At 41.7% G+C, this 17,007-nt stretch overlaps 1 protein-coding gene across 6 annotated transcripts in view; it reads right to left on the bottom strand.

Annotated features, from left to right (window-relative positions):
* The window catches only part of ANKS1B (ankyrin repeat and sterile alpha motif domain containing 1B), a 151,744-nt gene extending 135,891 nt beyond the window's left edge, over positions 1–15,853 (bottom strand). For 3 of the 6 annotated variants that reach the window (XM_056517325.1, XM_056517326.1, XM_056517328.1), the window contains exon 1: positions 9,940–9,959. Coding sequence is in view for 2 of the 6 variants with exons in the window: in XM_056517324.1 (XP_056373299.1) it covers positions 9,940–9,985 (46 nt within the window). In the remaining 4 variants the exon portion in view is untranslated. Of the gene's footprint in view, positions 1–9,939; positions 10,060–15,468 lie in introns of those variants that run through there. The other 3 variants (XM_056517327.1, XM_056517324.1, XM_056517323.1) reach the window with 3 other exon arrangements.
* Positions 15,854–17,007: the final 1,154 nt, after the last annotated feature.

Below are 17,007 nucleotides of genomic sequence, written 5' to 3'. Positions count from 1 at the left end.
AGGATTAAGATTTTTTAATAGAAGTAATTTACAAAACTGTTTAACTTTCTGGAGCCAGTTGATATATATATATATATATATATATATAAAGTTTTTTTCCTGGATAACCCCTTTAACAGAGAATGGTCCGAAATAGAGAAAATGTCCAGTTGTGTGTACGGAAATGCCTTGTTGAGGTCAGAGGTCGGAGGAGAATGGGCGAACTGTATTGAAATGACAGAAAGGCAACACTAATTAAAAAAAAAACACTATTTACAACACAACATGTCGAACCTTAAAGCAGATGGGCTACAGCAGCAGAAGACTACAGCGGGTGCCACTCCTGTCAGCTAAAACAGGAAACTAAGGCTAAAGGTCACACAGACACCAAAATTGGACAATAAATGACTGGAAGAACGTTGCCCTGTTGAGGAGTCTCGATTCCAGCTGAGAGATTCAGATGGCAGGGTGAGAATTTGGTGTAAACAACATTAAAAAGTATGGATCCGTCCTGCCTTGTATCAGTGGTCAGGCTGGTGGTGGTGTAATGGTGTGGAGGACATTTTCTGGGCACACTTTGGGCCCTTAGTACCAATTCATCCTCGTATTAACACCACAGCCTTCCTGAGTATTGTTACTGACCATGTCCTTCCCTTTATGACCACAGTGGACCCATCTTCTGATGACACTTCCAGCAGGATAATGCCCCATGTCACATGACATCATCTCATACAGGACAATGAGGTCACATGACCATCTCTTTCAGGACAATGAGGTCACATGACATCATCTCATACAGGACAATGAGGTCACATGACATCATCTCATACAGGACAATGAGGTCATTGGACTCCAATGGCCTCCACAGTCACGAGATCCCATCCAATAGATCACCGCTGGGATGTGGTGGAACCGGAGATTCTCATCATGGATCCGACAAATCTACAGCAACTGTGTGATGTCATCATGTCCATATGGAGGAACTGTGTGATGTCATCATATCTAAATGGAGGAACTGTGTGATGTCATCATGTCTATATGGAGGAACTGTGTGATGTCATCATGTCCATATGGAGGAACTGTGTGATGTCATCATGTCCATATAGAGTAACTGTGTGATGTCATCATGGTCCATATGGAAGAACTGTGTGATGTCATCATGTCCATATGGAGGAACTGTGTGATGTCATCATGGTCCATATGGAAGAACTTTGTGATGTCATCATGTCCATATGGAGGAACTGTGTGATGTCATCATGTCCATATGGAGGAACTGTGTGATGTCATCATGTCCATATGGAGGAACTGTGTGATGTCCTCATGTCCATATGGAGGAACTGTGTGATGTCATCATGTCCATATGGAGGAACTGTGTGATGTCATCATGTCCATATAGAGGAACTGTGTGATGTCATCATGTTCATATGGAGGAACTGTGTGATGTCATCATGTCCATATAGAGGAACTGTGTGATGTCATCATGTCCATATGGAGGGAGGAACTGTGTGATGTCATCATGTCCATATGGGCCATAATCTCTGAGGAATGTTGTCAGCACCTTGTAGGAGGTATGCCACAAAGAATGAAGGCAAAAGAGGGTGCGACCCGGTACTAGCAAGTAGTGTTGAGCGGCATAGGCCATATTCGAATTCGCGAATATTCGCGAATATATGGACGAATATTCGTCATATATTCGCGAATATTCGCATATTCGTAATATTCCCGTTTTATTTTCGCGTATGCGAATATGCGCGTATGCGAAAATTAACATATACGAAAATTAACATATACAAAATTAGCATATGCGAAAATTCGCATATGCGAATGTTCGCATATGCGAATTTTCGCTTGCCAATCTCACAGAATAGTATTAGATCCTTCTTTACACCACACAAGCTGGAAGCAGAGAGGGATGATCACTGTGATGTGTACTGTGAAAAAAAAAAAAAAAAAAAAAAACGAATATTCGTAATTACGAATATATAGCGCTATATTCGCGAAATTCGCGAATTCGCGAATATGCGATATTCGCAAATAATATTCGAATTGCGAATATTCGCGAGCAACACTACTAGCAAGGTGTAATAAAGTGACCAGTGAGCGCGTGTGTGTGTGCGTGCATGTGTAGAGATATATTTTAAACATTATGGCTTAGATTTATCAAACTGTGTGAGAGAAAGAACCAATCACAGCTCAGCTTTCACTTTACCAGAGATCATAAGCTGAGCTGTGATTGGTCGCTGTGGGAAAAATCACTCTATATTTTCTCTCACACAGTTTGATAAATCTAGGCCTATATTTATACATGCAAATATGTATATATATATATATATATATATATATATATGTATATATATGTATATATATATATACATATATATATATTACAAACAGGATTGGTGAAAAGCTACTATAAACATACGTCTTGTCTGGTACTGAATAAAATACAGCCAGAGATAACTTAAATAGAAATTGACGGCAGCGCTGAAGTACAATTCAAGTGCGTAGCGAGCGTGGAAATGGCGTTATGGTGCTTAAACAAAAGAGGTCACTTAGAGGTGATAGAGACGGTTAACTCCATTCTCATGTCACATATAAAACGCTGCCCGTCTGGAGAGGCAGACAAACACGCAGCGAGGCGCCGACATTGGCCGGACGCAGTCTTTTGTTTACTACATATAGGTCAGCGTATACAGACATCACAGAGACACTAAAGCAGGGCGTAAAAGTCAATGAACCTCTCGTAAAAGCGTTAAAAAAAAAACAGGGATCCAAAGAGAGCAATGGTGATTAGCTTTACTCATTTAGAATCGCAATGAAACAAACTAATGACTCCGCGCTTGTTAGATGGTGACAATGAGCGATCGGCTTCCATGGACGGCGGAAGATGATTAACGTTGAATGTGACATAATCCCCACACAAATAAAGAGGGAAAAAAATCTCCAGCGTCAGCAGCCTGCACGCTACTATCTGCTCCGCTATTGTGAAGCTTCTCTTGTTGGTGTGTGACAATGAGGAAAAGCACACGTTTCAAGGTCGTTTTCACACAAGGTCGTGATGGGATCACGTAATCAGGATGAAACTTCCTATTCATGGCTGCAGGTTGTCTGTACGCACGGGGGCCGCCATGTTTTCAGTCAAAACAATGGGCCTCATTTCAAAATGGTAGGAAGATACAAAACGGTCTTTGTTGCCCATGGCAACCAATCAGCAATCGGCTTTCAATTTACCACAGCAGTGTGAAAAATTAAAGCTGAGTTCCGACTGGTTGCTACGGGCAACAAAGACAGTTTCACTTTTAAATTTCCACACCGATGGGCCTCATTTGATCAAAACTGTCCTTGTCACTCATTGCAACCAATCAGCGCTTTACTTTCATTTTACCAGAGCAGTTTGAGAAATTAAAGCCAAGCTCTGATTGGTTGCTATGGGCAACAAAGACAGTTTCTCTATTAAATTTCCACACCAGTGGGCCTCATTTGATCAAAACTGTCCTTGTTGCCCATGGCAACCAATCAGAGCTTAGCTTCTTAGGCTGGGTTCACACTATGGAAATTGAACGCAAAATTTTAGTTTCAAACGCCGCTCAGAGATTCCGATGCAGCAAAGTCCCATTGCTGTCAAAAGCATTGTGGTTTACAGCGCACACGGTGGAATTCTTGAAATTCATCCGCCGAAAGATTGATTTCATTCATTCTTTTGGAGGAATAAATTCAGAATACTTTGCTCTCTATGGGGACAGCAATGTCTGCACGGTCACAGCGCCGACTGAATCTAGCCTAAGGATGCATACCTTTTTTAGGGGGAAAAAACGCAAAACGAACGAAAAAAAACGCAATGCTAAAATCGAATGTTGCTGTATGCCAGTGGTATTCAACCTGCGGACCTCCAGACGTTGCAAAACTACAACTCCCAGCATGCCCGGACAGCCAACGGCTGTCCGGGCTTGCTGGGAGTTGTAGTTTTGCAACATCTGGAGGTCCGCAGGTTGGAGACCACTGCTGTATGCCATCCATTTTCCATTGGCATACATCAGTGTCCTCCAAACTGTGGACCTCCAGATATTGCACAACTACAACTCCCAGCATGTCTGGACAGCCGTTATGGAGGTCTATAGTTTGGAGACCACTGACTTACATTATTTTAAAAAAAAACTGACCTTAACGCATCTTTTTTTTTTTTTTTGGCATACACGATAGCGAAGTTGACTGCATTTTTGCATACAAAAAAATTTTACGTACAGTTATGGAAACAGTGAAACAGAGACAAAAACACAGTGTTAAAGGGGTACTCCCGTGGTAAACTTTTTTTTTTGAATCAACTGGTGCCAGAAAGTTAAACAGATTTGTAAATAACTTCTATTAAAAAAAATCCTAATCCTTCCAGTACTTTTTAGGGGCTGTATACTAAAGAGAAATCCCAAAAAGAAATGCATTTCCTCTGATGTCATGACCACCGTGCTCTCTGCTGACCTCTGCTGTCCATTTTAGGAACTGTCCAGAGCAGGAGAAAATCCCCATAGCAAACTTATGCTGCTCTGGACAGTTCCTAAAATGGACAGCAGAGGTCAGCAGAGAGCACTGTGGTCATGAAATCAGAGGAAATGCATTTCTTTTTTGGATATCTCTTTAGTATACAGCTCCTAAAAAGTACTGGAAGGATTAAGATTTTTTAGTAGAAGTGATTTACAAATCTGTTTAACTTTCTGGCGCCAGTTGATTAAAAAAAAAAAAAAGTTTTCCATTGGAGTACCCCTTTTACACACCCTCAAAGGGGTTGTGCAGCAAAAGTATCCACAGGATAGGGGATAAGTGTCAGATCGGATCTCTCAGTACAGCACTCGGGTCTCTTTGGCGCTCCCATAGAGAATGAATGGAGTGTGTGACGTCCCCAGCGCGCGCTCCTGTGGGGCTCGTGCAGGAGATCACGGGGGGGGGCCCAGAGGTCGGACTCCATGGGATCTGACACTTATCCCCAATCCTGGTATTGGGGATAAGTTACTTTTCCCTGCACAAGCTCTGCTCTGGTAAAATAAAACCTGCGCTATCACTGGTTGCTATTGGCAACAAGGATAATTCGTTTCAATGTGTTATGCCTAGTGCATGGACTGGGGGAGCAATGCATAACAGAGAAAGGGAAAGAATACTAAAGCTGGTCATATGCATAACACAGCTGTCATCTATCTTTCCAAACTCCCCTTTATACACATGCACGTTCAGCTTGGCTGAGTGTGCATGTGCTTTCATTAGAAAGAGGTGATAAGCCGCTGCTACTTCCCTGGCAGTGATATATCTCCCCGACACCAAAAGGATCAGAAGGTTAGATGGTCGGAAATTCCTCCGAGTGATAAGACCCTAAGGGTACGTTCACACGGGCGGATTTTTTTGCGGATTTCCCACTGCGTATTTGAATGTGGACAAGCTCTTCTCGGCTGTCCGCAGCAGATTTTCTGCGCCGGAATTTACACTGCGGGAAAATCCGCGCAAGCCCCATTGAAGTCAGTAGGGAAATCTGCCGCAGTCCCTAATGACTTCAATGGGGCTTGCGGCGGATTTTACGCAGCGTAAATTCCGCTGCGGACAGCCGAGAAGAGCCCGCCCACTTTCAAATACGCAGCGGAAAACCCACTAAAAAATCTGCCCGTGTGATCGTACCCTAAGGGTGCATTCACACGCTATTACTGGCAGCAGGTATCAGGAATCCTGCTGCGAGTTACGCAACCACTGATTTAAATGGGTTGAAAGACAGTCCGCAATACTGTCCACGGACCCATTCAAATGACTGGTAGCGTAACTCGCAGCGGGTTTCCCGCAGCGGGAAACCTGCTGCTAGTTACTACTGTGTGAACGCACCCTAAGGCTGTAGAATTTCTGGGCAGAATTTCTGCCGGAGATCGAGCCAGCGGCACTGGAACCGTTCGGACTGCATTGCCATCCCCATAGATGCCAATGCATTTCTGAGCAGATCTCCCAAAAGATCCACCCAGAAATGCATTGCCGTCTATGGGGACGGCAATGCAGTCCGCGCGGTCCTAGTGCCTTCAGCTCGATCTCCGGCAGAAATTCTACCAGAGATTCCGCAGTATGAACCCAGCCTGGACAGTCTGGAATCCAGTATACAGTGCCATAAACTGCAACTCCTGTAGACCAGTGTTTTCCAAACAGTTTGCCTCCAGCTGTTGCAAAACTACAACTCCCAGCATTTCTAATTCTATTAGAAAATTTTATTAGGAAATGATCAGTATTCAGCAGCTGGACAATTAGCTAATTTATTCTGTAAAGTAACCTCCCACTGAATTAACAATTTGTATGAGGTTTGTTTTAATTTACAAAAAAAAAAAAAAAACAGCACCCCTCTTGTCCACAGGATGTATCTGGTATTGCAGAGAATTCTAAACCAAGTGCACAAGTTTGAGCTGTATTGCCATACACAGTCCATAGAGTGGCGCTGTTTCTGCGCAATTTCTAAAGCCAGACAACCCCTTTAAAGGAGATATCTCATGGATGAAAACTTATCCCCCATCCGTCCAGGCATGCTGGGAGTTGTAGTTTTGCAACAGCTGGAGGCACCCTAGTAGAGAAACACTGCCCGGCTTGTTTAGGAGATTAAGAAAGGGGGGAGCTGACTAGCAAAAAGGGGGGAGCTGACTAGCAAAATAAACAGCCAACAATGGGCACCACCTCATATCCTTACTTGTGTGTCTTGTCGTTGATATGATTGATGGCTGCCAGTCTGTAGTACTGGAGTGTGTCCAAGGACAAAATGTAAGACATATTTACTGGATGCAGCAACAAAATCTATGATTGATGGGGGTCCGTTTAATGGCATCCTTAAAGGAGTACACCGGTGAAAAGTAATTTTTTCATAACAACTGATTTGTAAATTTGGAAATTACTTCTATTAAAAAATCTTAATCCTTCCAGTACTTATCAGCTGCTGTATGCTACAGAGGAAGTTGTATTGTTCTTTTCAGTCTGACCACAGTGCTCTCTGCTGACACCTCTGTCTGTATGAGGAACTAAGGCCCATAGAGCAAATGCCCATAGAAAACCTCTCCTACTTCATACAGTTCCTGACATGGACAGAGGTGTCAGCAGAGAGCACTGTGGTCAGACTGGAAAGAACAACTCAACTTCCTCTGGAGCATACAGCAGCTCATAAGTACTGGAAGGATTAAGATATTTTAAAAGAAGTCATTTCCAAATTTACAAATCAGTTGTTATGAAAAAAATGACTTTTCAGCAGCTGATAAGTACTGAAAGGATTAAGATATTTAAAAATAAATAATTTACAAATCTGTTTAACTTTCTGGCACCAGTTGATTTGAAAAAAAAATAATAATAATAATTGTTTTACACCGGAGTACCCTTTAAATGGGCACTCTCATTAAAACAATTTTTTGCTATTGCAAAAAATATTTCTAATATACTTTGTTTAAAAAAAGAAATGAAGTTTTCTATGTTTTATTTGTGCTTAAAAAAGCTCAAGAGCACATTTTCCCCACATCTTATACACAGACTTAGGACCGAAGTCCAAACACAGGAAGTGCAGCCTGGAGTGCTGAGGGGGTGTGTCCAACCAACAGCAGTTAAGTGTGAGAGGAGCTATGATTGGATGAGGCTGGACACGCCCCCCTCATCACTTTAGGCTGCACTTCCTGTGTTTGGGCTTTGGTCCTAAGTCTGTGTATGAGATGGGGGAAAATGTGCTCTTGAGCTTTTTAAAGGACAAATAAAACATAGAAAGCTTCATTTTTTTTAAACAAAGTATATTAGAAATATTTTTTATTTACCATAAGGAGTGCAATAGCAAAAATTTGTTTTTATGAGAGTTACCCTTTAAAGCCAAAAAACAGGGTTGGTAGATCTCCAGTGGAGAAATAGAGGTGCATGTATAGTCACCTTTCATTAACATGTATAGGATCTCACTAACTCAGCGATTCCCAACCAGGGTGCCTCCAGCTGTTGCAAAACTACAACTCCCAGCATGCCCGGACAGCCATTGGCTGTCCGGGCATGCTGGGAGTTGTAGTTTTGCAACAGCTGGAGGCACCCTGGTAGGGAAACACTGCACTACACTGAACTAGTAATAATAACAATCATTTTACGATGTGGATTTAATCAATATATACAGTAAGTGCGGTTCCAAAAAGACGCATGTCCCTTAAGGTGAAGTGGAGGGGATGTGATTCTACATTTCTTTGTATGCATCATGTTATTCTGTTGGCTGAAATGCACAGCATAAAATCTGCAGCAGATTAAAGGGGTATTCCAGGAAAAAACTTTATACATATACATATACATATATATATATATATATATATATATATATATATATATATATATCAACTGGCTCCAGAAAGTTAAACAGATTTGTAAATTACTTCTATTAAAACATTTTAATTCTTCCAATAATTATCAGCTGCTGAAGTTGAGTTGTTCTTTTCTGTCTGACAACAGTGCTCTCTGCTGACATCTCTGCTTGTCTCGGGAACTGCACAGAGTAGAAGAGGTTTGCTATGGGGATTTGCTTCTACTCTGGACATTTTCAGAGACAGGTGTCATCAGAGTAGCACTTAGACAGAAAAGAACAGCTCAACTTCAGCAGCTCATAAGTACTGAAAGGATTAAGATTTTTTAATAAAAGTAATTTACAAATCTGTTTAACTTTCCGGAGCCAGTTGATCTATAAAAATTGATCTATCTATTTTCCTGGATAACCCCTTTAAGTATGTTTGAACAGCTAGTTGACACTAAAAAAATTCAGTTGGAATCCGCAAGGAATTTAACGTTCCGCCTTAAATTCCACATGGATCCTGGCTTAAATCAGACTCCAATTGATTGTAATAAGAATTCCACGACTATTGGCCATGTTAACACAACGTAATTTCTAAGCGGAATCCGGCAAAAATTATTCCACTCGGAAATTCCGTTGCTGCAGAGTCCCATTGCTTTCAATGGGATTTTGACGCACTCTGCACGCGGCAGAATTTCAGCGGCAGATGTCAATTCTTTTGGCGGAATCCAAACGCAGACTATGGAGAGAGCGCATTTACGAGCGGTCACAATGACATTTGTTTGCGTTTTATGTGCCGCACATGCAGGAAGAGACCGGCGAGGCAAGTGGTTGGCCGCAACATAAACAGTGTACAGAACGTCATCGCAAAGCGCCGGGCGAGGGACAATGGAGCAGAAGCAGATTTAGGAGTGAGTGAATTTATTTCTTTTTCATTTTTGGCCTTTTTAAAACACTAAAAACCCTATTTATCATTACAGTTTAAATGAAGCTAATGAAGAAAAAACAGCTGGAGGCACCTGACCCCAAAAAAAACTAAAGCTATCAATGGAATATGGGGGGAGCGACAGAAAAAAATCACAGTGGTTCAAAAAATTCTATAGAACGGTGGTGCAAAGGAATCCAAAAGGCAAATAATACAATAGCAAAAAAGAAAAAGTCCAGCAACTCACCGCAACCGACACTCACCGGTGAGTTTCACCGGTGAGTTTCTTAATCCTTTCAGTACTTATGAGCTTCTGAAGTTGAGGTTGTTCTTTTCTGTCTAAGTGCTCTCTGATGACACGTGTCTCGGGAACCGCCCAGTTTAGAAGCAAATCCCCATAGCAAACCTCTTCTAAACTGGGCGGTTCCCGAGACACGTGTCATCAGAGAGCACTTAGACAGAAAAGAACAACCTCAACTTCAGAAGCTCATAAGTACTGAAAGGATTACGATTTTTATAATAGAAGTCATTTACAAATCTGTTTACCTTTCTGGAGCCAGTTGATATATAAATAAAAGCGTTTTCCTGGATAACCCCTTTAATTACTGAGGCCAAAAAATAGGTTGTTCACTAAGGGATTAATCATTCAAAATTAAAGAGTTATTCTGGGGTTTTACGAAAATTTTATAAAGTGCTGGGGCTTTAGATAAAATAAAAAAAAAAAACTTTACTTACTTACCCCTGGTCCTCCATAGCTCCTGTTTGGCTCCTTTTGCTTGTTCCATGCTTTTGCATTATTCCTGCAGGACTTGCCCGCACAGCCCATTAGCGGTGTCCATCCTCAGTCAGTGATTGGCTTAGCGGGCATGTCCTGCTCCGAGCGCACATCTCAGACACAGAGGGGGAGATTTATCAAAACCTGTGCAAAGGAAAAGTTGCCTAGTTGCCCATAGCAACCAATCAGATTGCTTCTATCATTTTGCAGAGACCTTGTTAAAAATGAAAGAAGCGATCTGATTGGTTGCTATGGGCAACTGGGCAACTTTTCCTCTGGACGGGTTTTGATAAATCTCCCCCAGAAAGAAGACAGAGGCATCAGTGGGACCGGAGAGAGCTGAACAGGACCTACAGGAGACCAATAGGGGACAGGGGGAAGGCAAGTATAGGTATAAGGCCCCAGCACATATTTATTTTTTTTGTAAAATGCTGAAATACCCCTTCAAGTACTACAAATGATTATTTTATAAAGAGGGGCTTATCTAAAAAAAAAAAGGGAGAGGCCATAAATGAGTGACATGCAGTGCACAATCTCTTTTTGTAAGAAAGGTACCCTGAAAATAAGTTTATGACACAAAAACGAAACCTTGTATTCTGGGGAAACTAGGAAGCAGGTATTCAATTTTACTACGGCACCCCCACAGGACAAAAGATTAATTACACAGTACTAATTAAAATCAATGGGTTGTCATTGTAATGTATGGGTTGAGGGGTCTACAGAAGATAGATAGATATGAGATAAATAGATAGATATGAGATAGATAGATAGATAGATAGATAGATATGAGATAGATAGATAGATATGAGATAGATAGATATGAGATAGATAGATAGATAGATAGATAGATATGAGATAAATATGAGATAGATAGATAGATAGATATGAGGTAGATAGATAGATATGAGATAGATAGATAGATAGATAGATAGATAGATAGATAGATAGATATGAGATAGATAGATAGATAGATATGAGATAGATAGAGAGATATGAGATAGATAGAGAGATATAGGATAGATAGATAGATAGATAGATAGATATGAGATAGATAGATAGATAGATAGATAGATAGATATGAGATAGATAAATAGATATGAGATAGATAGATAAATAGATAGATAGATATGAGAGAGAGATAGATAGATAGATATGAGATAGATAGATAGTGAGATAGATAGACATGAGATAGATAAATAGATATGAGATAGATAGATATGAGATAGATAAATAGATATGAGATAGATAGATAGATAGATAGATAGATAGGAGATAGATTTCAAAATGTGCCTTGGTTGATCTTCTTATATAGTCTTGTCATGTAATAGGTTGAGTCATGAGTAGTCAGGCAAATAATAACCTCTATGTAAGAAAGTTAACCAGTCCTGAATTGGGGACACCTCGGTGTGTAGACATTAAGAACCTAGTATTGACTTGATGTGTAATTGATGGCTCAGTGGTTCGCACTGTTCCCTCTGGAGCCCTGGGTTTGAATCCAAGCAAAGGACCAGGAGGTTTGTATGTTCTCCCCGCGTTTGTGTGGGATTCCTCCACGTTCCCCAGTTTCCTCCCACATCCTAAAACATATTGGTATATCTATTGGCTTCCTATTCCTCTTCTATATGCCCTAATGTGTACTTACAGTACTTACTGTCTATAAAATAGGGAAACTAGATTATGGGGACAGGATTCTAATCTGTGTGCGGTGCTATGGAATATGTCGTCGCCTATCAACAAGGCTTCCAGTAATTTGTCAACTTCAAAGTTGGGAATCTAAAGTCTTAGTGTTTCGAAACCAGTGTGCCTCCAGCTGTTGCAGAACTACGGAGTTGTAGTCTTGCAACAGCTGAAGGCACCCTGGTTAGAAAACACCGCTCTTGGTCATACAAGCCAATAAGCCTTCAGCTGTCCGGGCATGCTGGGAGTTGTAGTTTTGCAACAGCTGAAGGCACCCTGGTTAGAAAACACCGCTCTTGGTCATACAAGCCTATAAACCTTTGTCTGTCCGGGCATGCTGGGAGTTGTAGGCACCCTAGTTGGGAATCACTGCTCTGGGTTATACAAGCCTATATGCCTATGGCTGTCAAGGCATGCTGGGAGTTGTAGTTTTGCAACAGCTGGAGTCACCTTGGTTAGGAAACACTGCTATTAAAGCCTTTGGCTGTCCAGGCATACTGGGAGTTGTAGGCATCCTGGTTGAGAAACATTGTTCTGGGTCATACAAGCCTATAAGCCTTCAGCTGTCCGGGCATGCTGGGAGTTATAGTTTTGCAACAGCTGGAGTCACCTTGGTTAAGAAATCACTGCCCCTTGGTCATACAAGCCTATAAACCTTTGGCTGTCCGGGCATGCTAGGAGTTGTAGGCACCCTGGTTGGGAAACATTGTTCTGGGTCATACAAGCCTATAAGCCTTCAGCTGTCCGGGCATGCTGGGAGTTGTAGTTTTGCAACAGCTGGAGGCACCCTGGTTAGAAAACACCGCTCTTGGTCATACAAGCCTATAAACCTTTGGCTGTCCGGGCATGCTGGGAGTTGTAGGCCCCCTGGTTGGGGATCACTATTCTGGGTTATACAAGCCTATTAGCCTTTGGCTGTTCAAGCATGCTGTTAGTTGTAGTCTTGCAACAGCTGGAGGCACACTAGTTGGGAAACAGCGCTCTGGGTCCTACAAGCCTCACCATGCCATGTTAACTTTCCAAAGTCCTCAACACAAAGAACACTAAACCATCGCTCATATCCAGATGGTGCGGACAGCATCGAAAAAAAAACCATTACTATCACACTGGTCTAATGAAGATGTCTCGGCTCCGGTCTGATTTACCTAATGTCTACTGCGTCTTCCGATACACGGAAAAAGCCAACTTAATGGGATACGACGCCTGCTTCCGAAATAATTGAATATTCTACATGTGCATTTTATTATTTATTTTTTTATTTTTCTTATGCCATCTGCCCATTAACTCGGGCCCGATATATTGACGACGTTCACATCAATAACCCATTAGATCCTGGGAAAGGCTGCATTCACACCACATTTTTTGCAATACAGTTCCCATATACGTTTTCAATGTGAAAACCGTACCGAACCGTATTGAAAACCGTATGCATTGACTCCCCATTGAAGACCGTATGCCAAAAGATGCATCAGGTTGTGTCCGTTTTGCATCCTGTAAGGTTTTGTCAGGTTTTTTTTCCCGTACCCAAAACCGTAGCCTACCACGCTTTTTGGTCCGGGTGAAAAACTTTATTAAACCGTATACGTTTTTTTGTTTTTTTTTAACATGGGAGTCAATGGGAACCGTACAGAACCGTACAGTGGTCCCTCAAGTTGCAATATTAATTGGTTCCAGGACGACCATTGTATGTTGAAACCATTGTATGTTGAGACCAGAAGTCTATGGAAATCTGGTAATTGGTTCTAAAGGCACCAAAATGTCATCCAAAAAATAGGAAAAAGTGAGGATTAAAGAAAAATAAGTAGATACCTAATACAGATAAAGCAAATCCCTACATATAAAAGTAATAAAGATCTGCTGGGAGCGGTAAATCATGGTCTATGTCAGTGTTTCCCAAGCAGGGAGCCTCCAGCTGTTGCAAAACTACAACTCCCAGCATGCCCGGACAGCCAAAGGCTGTCCGGGCATGCTGGGAGTTGTAGTTTTGCAGCAGCTGGAGGCTCCCTGCTTGGGAAACTCTGGTCTATGTAGAGGACAGGAGCTTCTTCAGGGTCCTTTACAGAACACACAATGTCGGGAAAAAATGGAGTCTCCCTCATCTGGTGTCCAAAGGAGCAGGTAACCCTGGTACAGGCAAAGTGTACAGAAAATGTTGTACCTCCCTGTACTGTAGGGGGCACTACCAGACACCAGTCAGTGCATGCACTTCAGTAATACAGGTAAAGAGTACAGAACATATGATACCTCACCGTACTGTAGGGGGCACTACCAGACACCAGTCAGTGCATACACTTCAGTAATACAGGTAAAGAGTACAGAACGTGTAATACCTCCTGTACTGTAGGGGGCGCTACCAGACACCAGTCAGTGCATACACTTCAGTAATACAGGTAAAGAGTACAGAACATGTAATACCTCCCTGTACTGTAGGGGGCCCTACCAGACACCAGTCAGTGCATGCACTTCAGTAATACAGGTAAAGAGTACAGAACATGTGATACCTCACCGTACTGTAGGGGGCACTACCAGACACCAGTCAGTGCATACACTTCAGTAATACAGGTAAAGAGTACAGAACGTGTAATACCTCCCTGTACTGTAGGGGGCCCTACCAGACACCAGTCAGTGCATGTACTTCAGTAATACAGGTAAAGAGTACAGAACGTGTAATACCTCCTGTACTGTAGGGGGCGCTACCAGACACCAGTCAGTGCATACACTTCAGTAATACAGGTAAAGAGTACAGAACATGTAATACCTCCCCGTACTGTAGGGGGCACTACCAGACACCAGTCAGTGCATACACTTCAGTAATACAGGTAAAGAGTACAGAACATGTAATACCTCCCCGTACTGTAGGGGGTGCTACCAGACATCCCATTTCACAGATCTGGACTGTCCGTAACATTGTATGTTGAGTCTGGATTCAAGTTACAATGGTCCAGAAAAGACCATTGTATGTTGAAACTATTGTATATTGAGGCCATTGTAAGTTGAGGGATCACTGTATGTGCGTACGGTTCCATCCGGATTCCAACCATACAGTGGTTTTTTGTTTTTTCTTGGAATTTCAATTAAACAAGTGAAACTTTATTCAAAATGGAGTGAAAAGTTAAAAACGTATACTTTTTTTTTTCTTAAAAAAAAACGCATGCAGACGGACATCATTTTTTAAACCGTATGCGGGTTTAAATTTGTACACACGTTTTGATACAGTTTAGTCCGGTTTTGAGGAATCATTTTTTTTTTTTTAATCAAAAACCTGATACGGGAACTGTATTGCAAAAACGTGGTGTGAATACAGCCTAAATGAAGGGTCTAATAGACAGAACGATGGGGGGGGGGTAATAGAGATAAGGCCCTTCATATCCTATCTTGCTGTGAACAGATCCCTATTGGCATTTATTCTACATTAAGATACACAAGCAACGTGGTATTGATGTCATAAGCAGATACTATAGCAGTGGTCTCCAACCTGCGGACCTCCAGATGTTGCAAAAACTACAACTCCCAGCATGCCCGGACAGCCGTTGGCTGTCCGGGCATGCTGGGAGTTGTAGTTTTTGCAACATCTGGAGGTCCGCAGGTTGGAGACCACTGTACTATACATTGCATTTGCTTGAATTCATAAGCATCATGTCTTATTCTGCATGCTGGGCTGCTACAGATGTATCATCTCAATATATCCATCATGCATCCTCAATTACACCCACAGAACATGCACCCCCCCCCAAAGTTGCCCCCCAAAGTCATGTACAGCTATGCAGCCCACAGACCCCCTTTGTGCACATTGCAGATTGTTACAGTGTTACTTACCACCCCCAAGAGAATGAAGAAATCCAACAGATCACAGGAGGATCTTCAACCACACAGAATCCAAATATTTACAATATACAAAGAATGTATCTAGATCTCTCTCTATATAAAAAATAAATAAATAAATGAATACAAATAGAAATAATAATAAAAAAAAATAAATTAAAAAAAAAGGCTACAAAATGCCTGATCAGTCAGTGATGTGCTGGAGAGGCTGCAGGATGCATAGGAGGAGGAGAGGAGCTGCTCAGGACACACTGCAACATGTGAGCTGGGGTGATAGTCTCTCCCTCCAGATCCTCATTCCCCTTCTGATAGAATAAGGTTACTAAATGATCTCACATGCATGCAAAAAAAAAAAAAAAAAAAAAAAACCAGAAAGAAGCATCTATTGCATTATTCCCAGCACCGTATATGGCAGAGAATCGTCACACAGCCAGGCTTCTGGTATGGTGTCTCTGCCTGCTCTGTTTCTATGGATATAGGCTGTCAATCAAGCAGTGCGCTTCTACTCCACACAATACGGTAAATGGCTGACTGGTGTAGTGGGGGGGGGAATTGCAGGCTGAGCAGGGATGGAGGATGATGCATGGAAGCCAGAGGGTTATAGGGGATGCAGTGAGGGCTGGCTGAAGGGGGAGAAGAATTGGGAGGTGAGTGGGAGGTGTGCATGTGAGGGGGGATGATGTATATGATGTACTGGGTATATACAGGTGATGTATATGATGTACTGGGTATATACAGGTGATGTATATGATGTACTGGGTATATACAGGTGATGTATATGATGTACTGGGTATATACAGGTGATGTATATGATGTACTGGGTATATACAGGTGAGAGGATGTATATAGTGTACTGGGTATATACAGGTGATGTATATGATGTACTGGGTATATACAGGTGATGTATATGATGTACTGGGTATATACAGGTGAGAGGATTTATATAGTGTACTGGGTATATACAGGTGATGTATATGATGTACTGGGTATATACAGGTGATGTATATGATGTACTGGGTATATACAGGTGATGTATATGATGTACTGGGTATATATACAGGTGAGAGGATGTATATGGTGTACTGGGTATATACAGGTGATGTATATGATGTACTGGGTATATACAGGTGATGTATATGATGTACTGGGTATATACAGGTGATGTATATGATGTACTGGGTATATACAGGTGAGAGGATGTATATAGTGTACTGGGTATATACAGGTGATGTATATGATGTACTGGGTATATACAGGTGATGTATATGATGTACTGGGTATATACAGGTGATGTATATGATGTACTGGGTATATACAGGTGAGAGGATGTATATGGTGTACTGGGTATATACTGGTGAGATGATGTATATGATGTACTGGGTATATACAGGTGATGTATATGATGTACTGGGTATATACAGGTGATGTATATGATGTACTGGGTATATACAGGTGATGTATATGGTGTACTGGGTATATACAGGTGATGTATATGATGTACTGGGTATATACAGGTGATGTATATGATGTACT

Source organism: Hyla sarda, chromosome 4, assembly GCF_029499605.1.
Source record: "Hyla sarda isolate aHylSar1 chromosome 4, aHylSar1.hap1, whole genome shotgun sequence".
Lineage (NCBI taxonomy): Eukaryota > Metazoa > Chordata > Amphibia > Anura > Hylidae > Hyla > Hyla sarda.
This window is presented reverse-complemented; position numbering and strand designations above follow the sequence as displayed.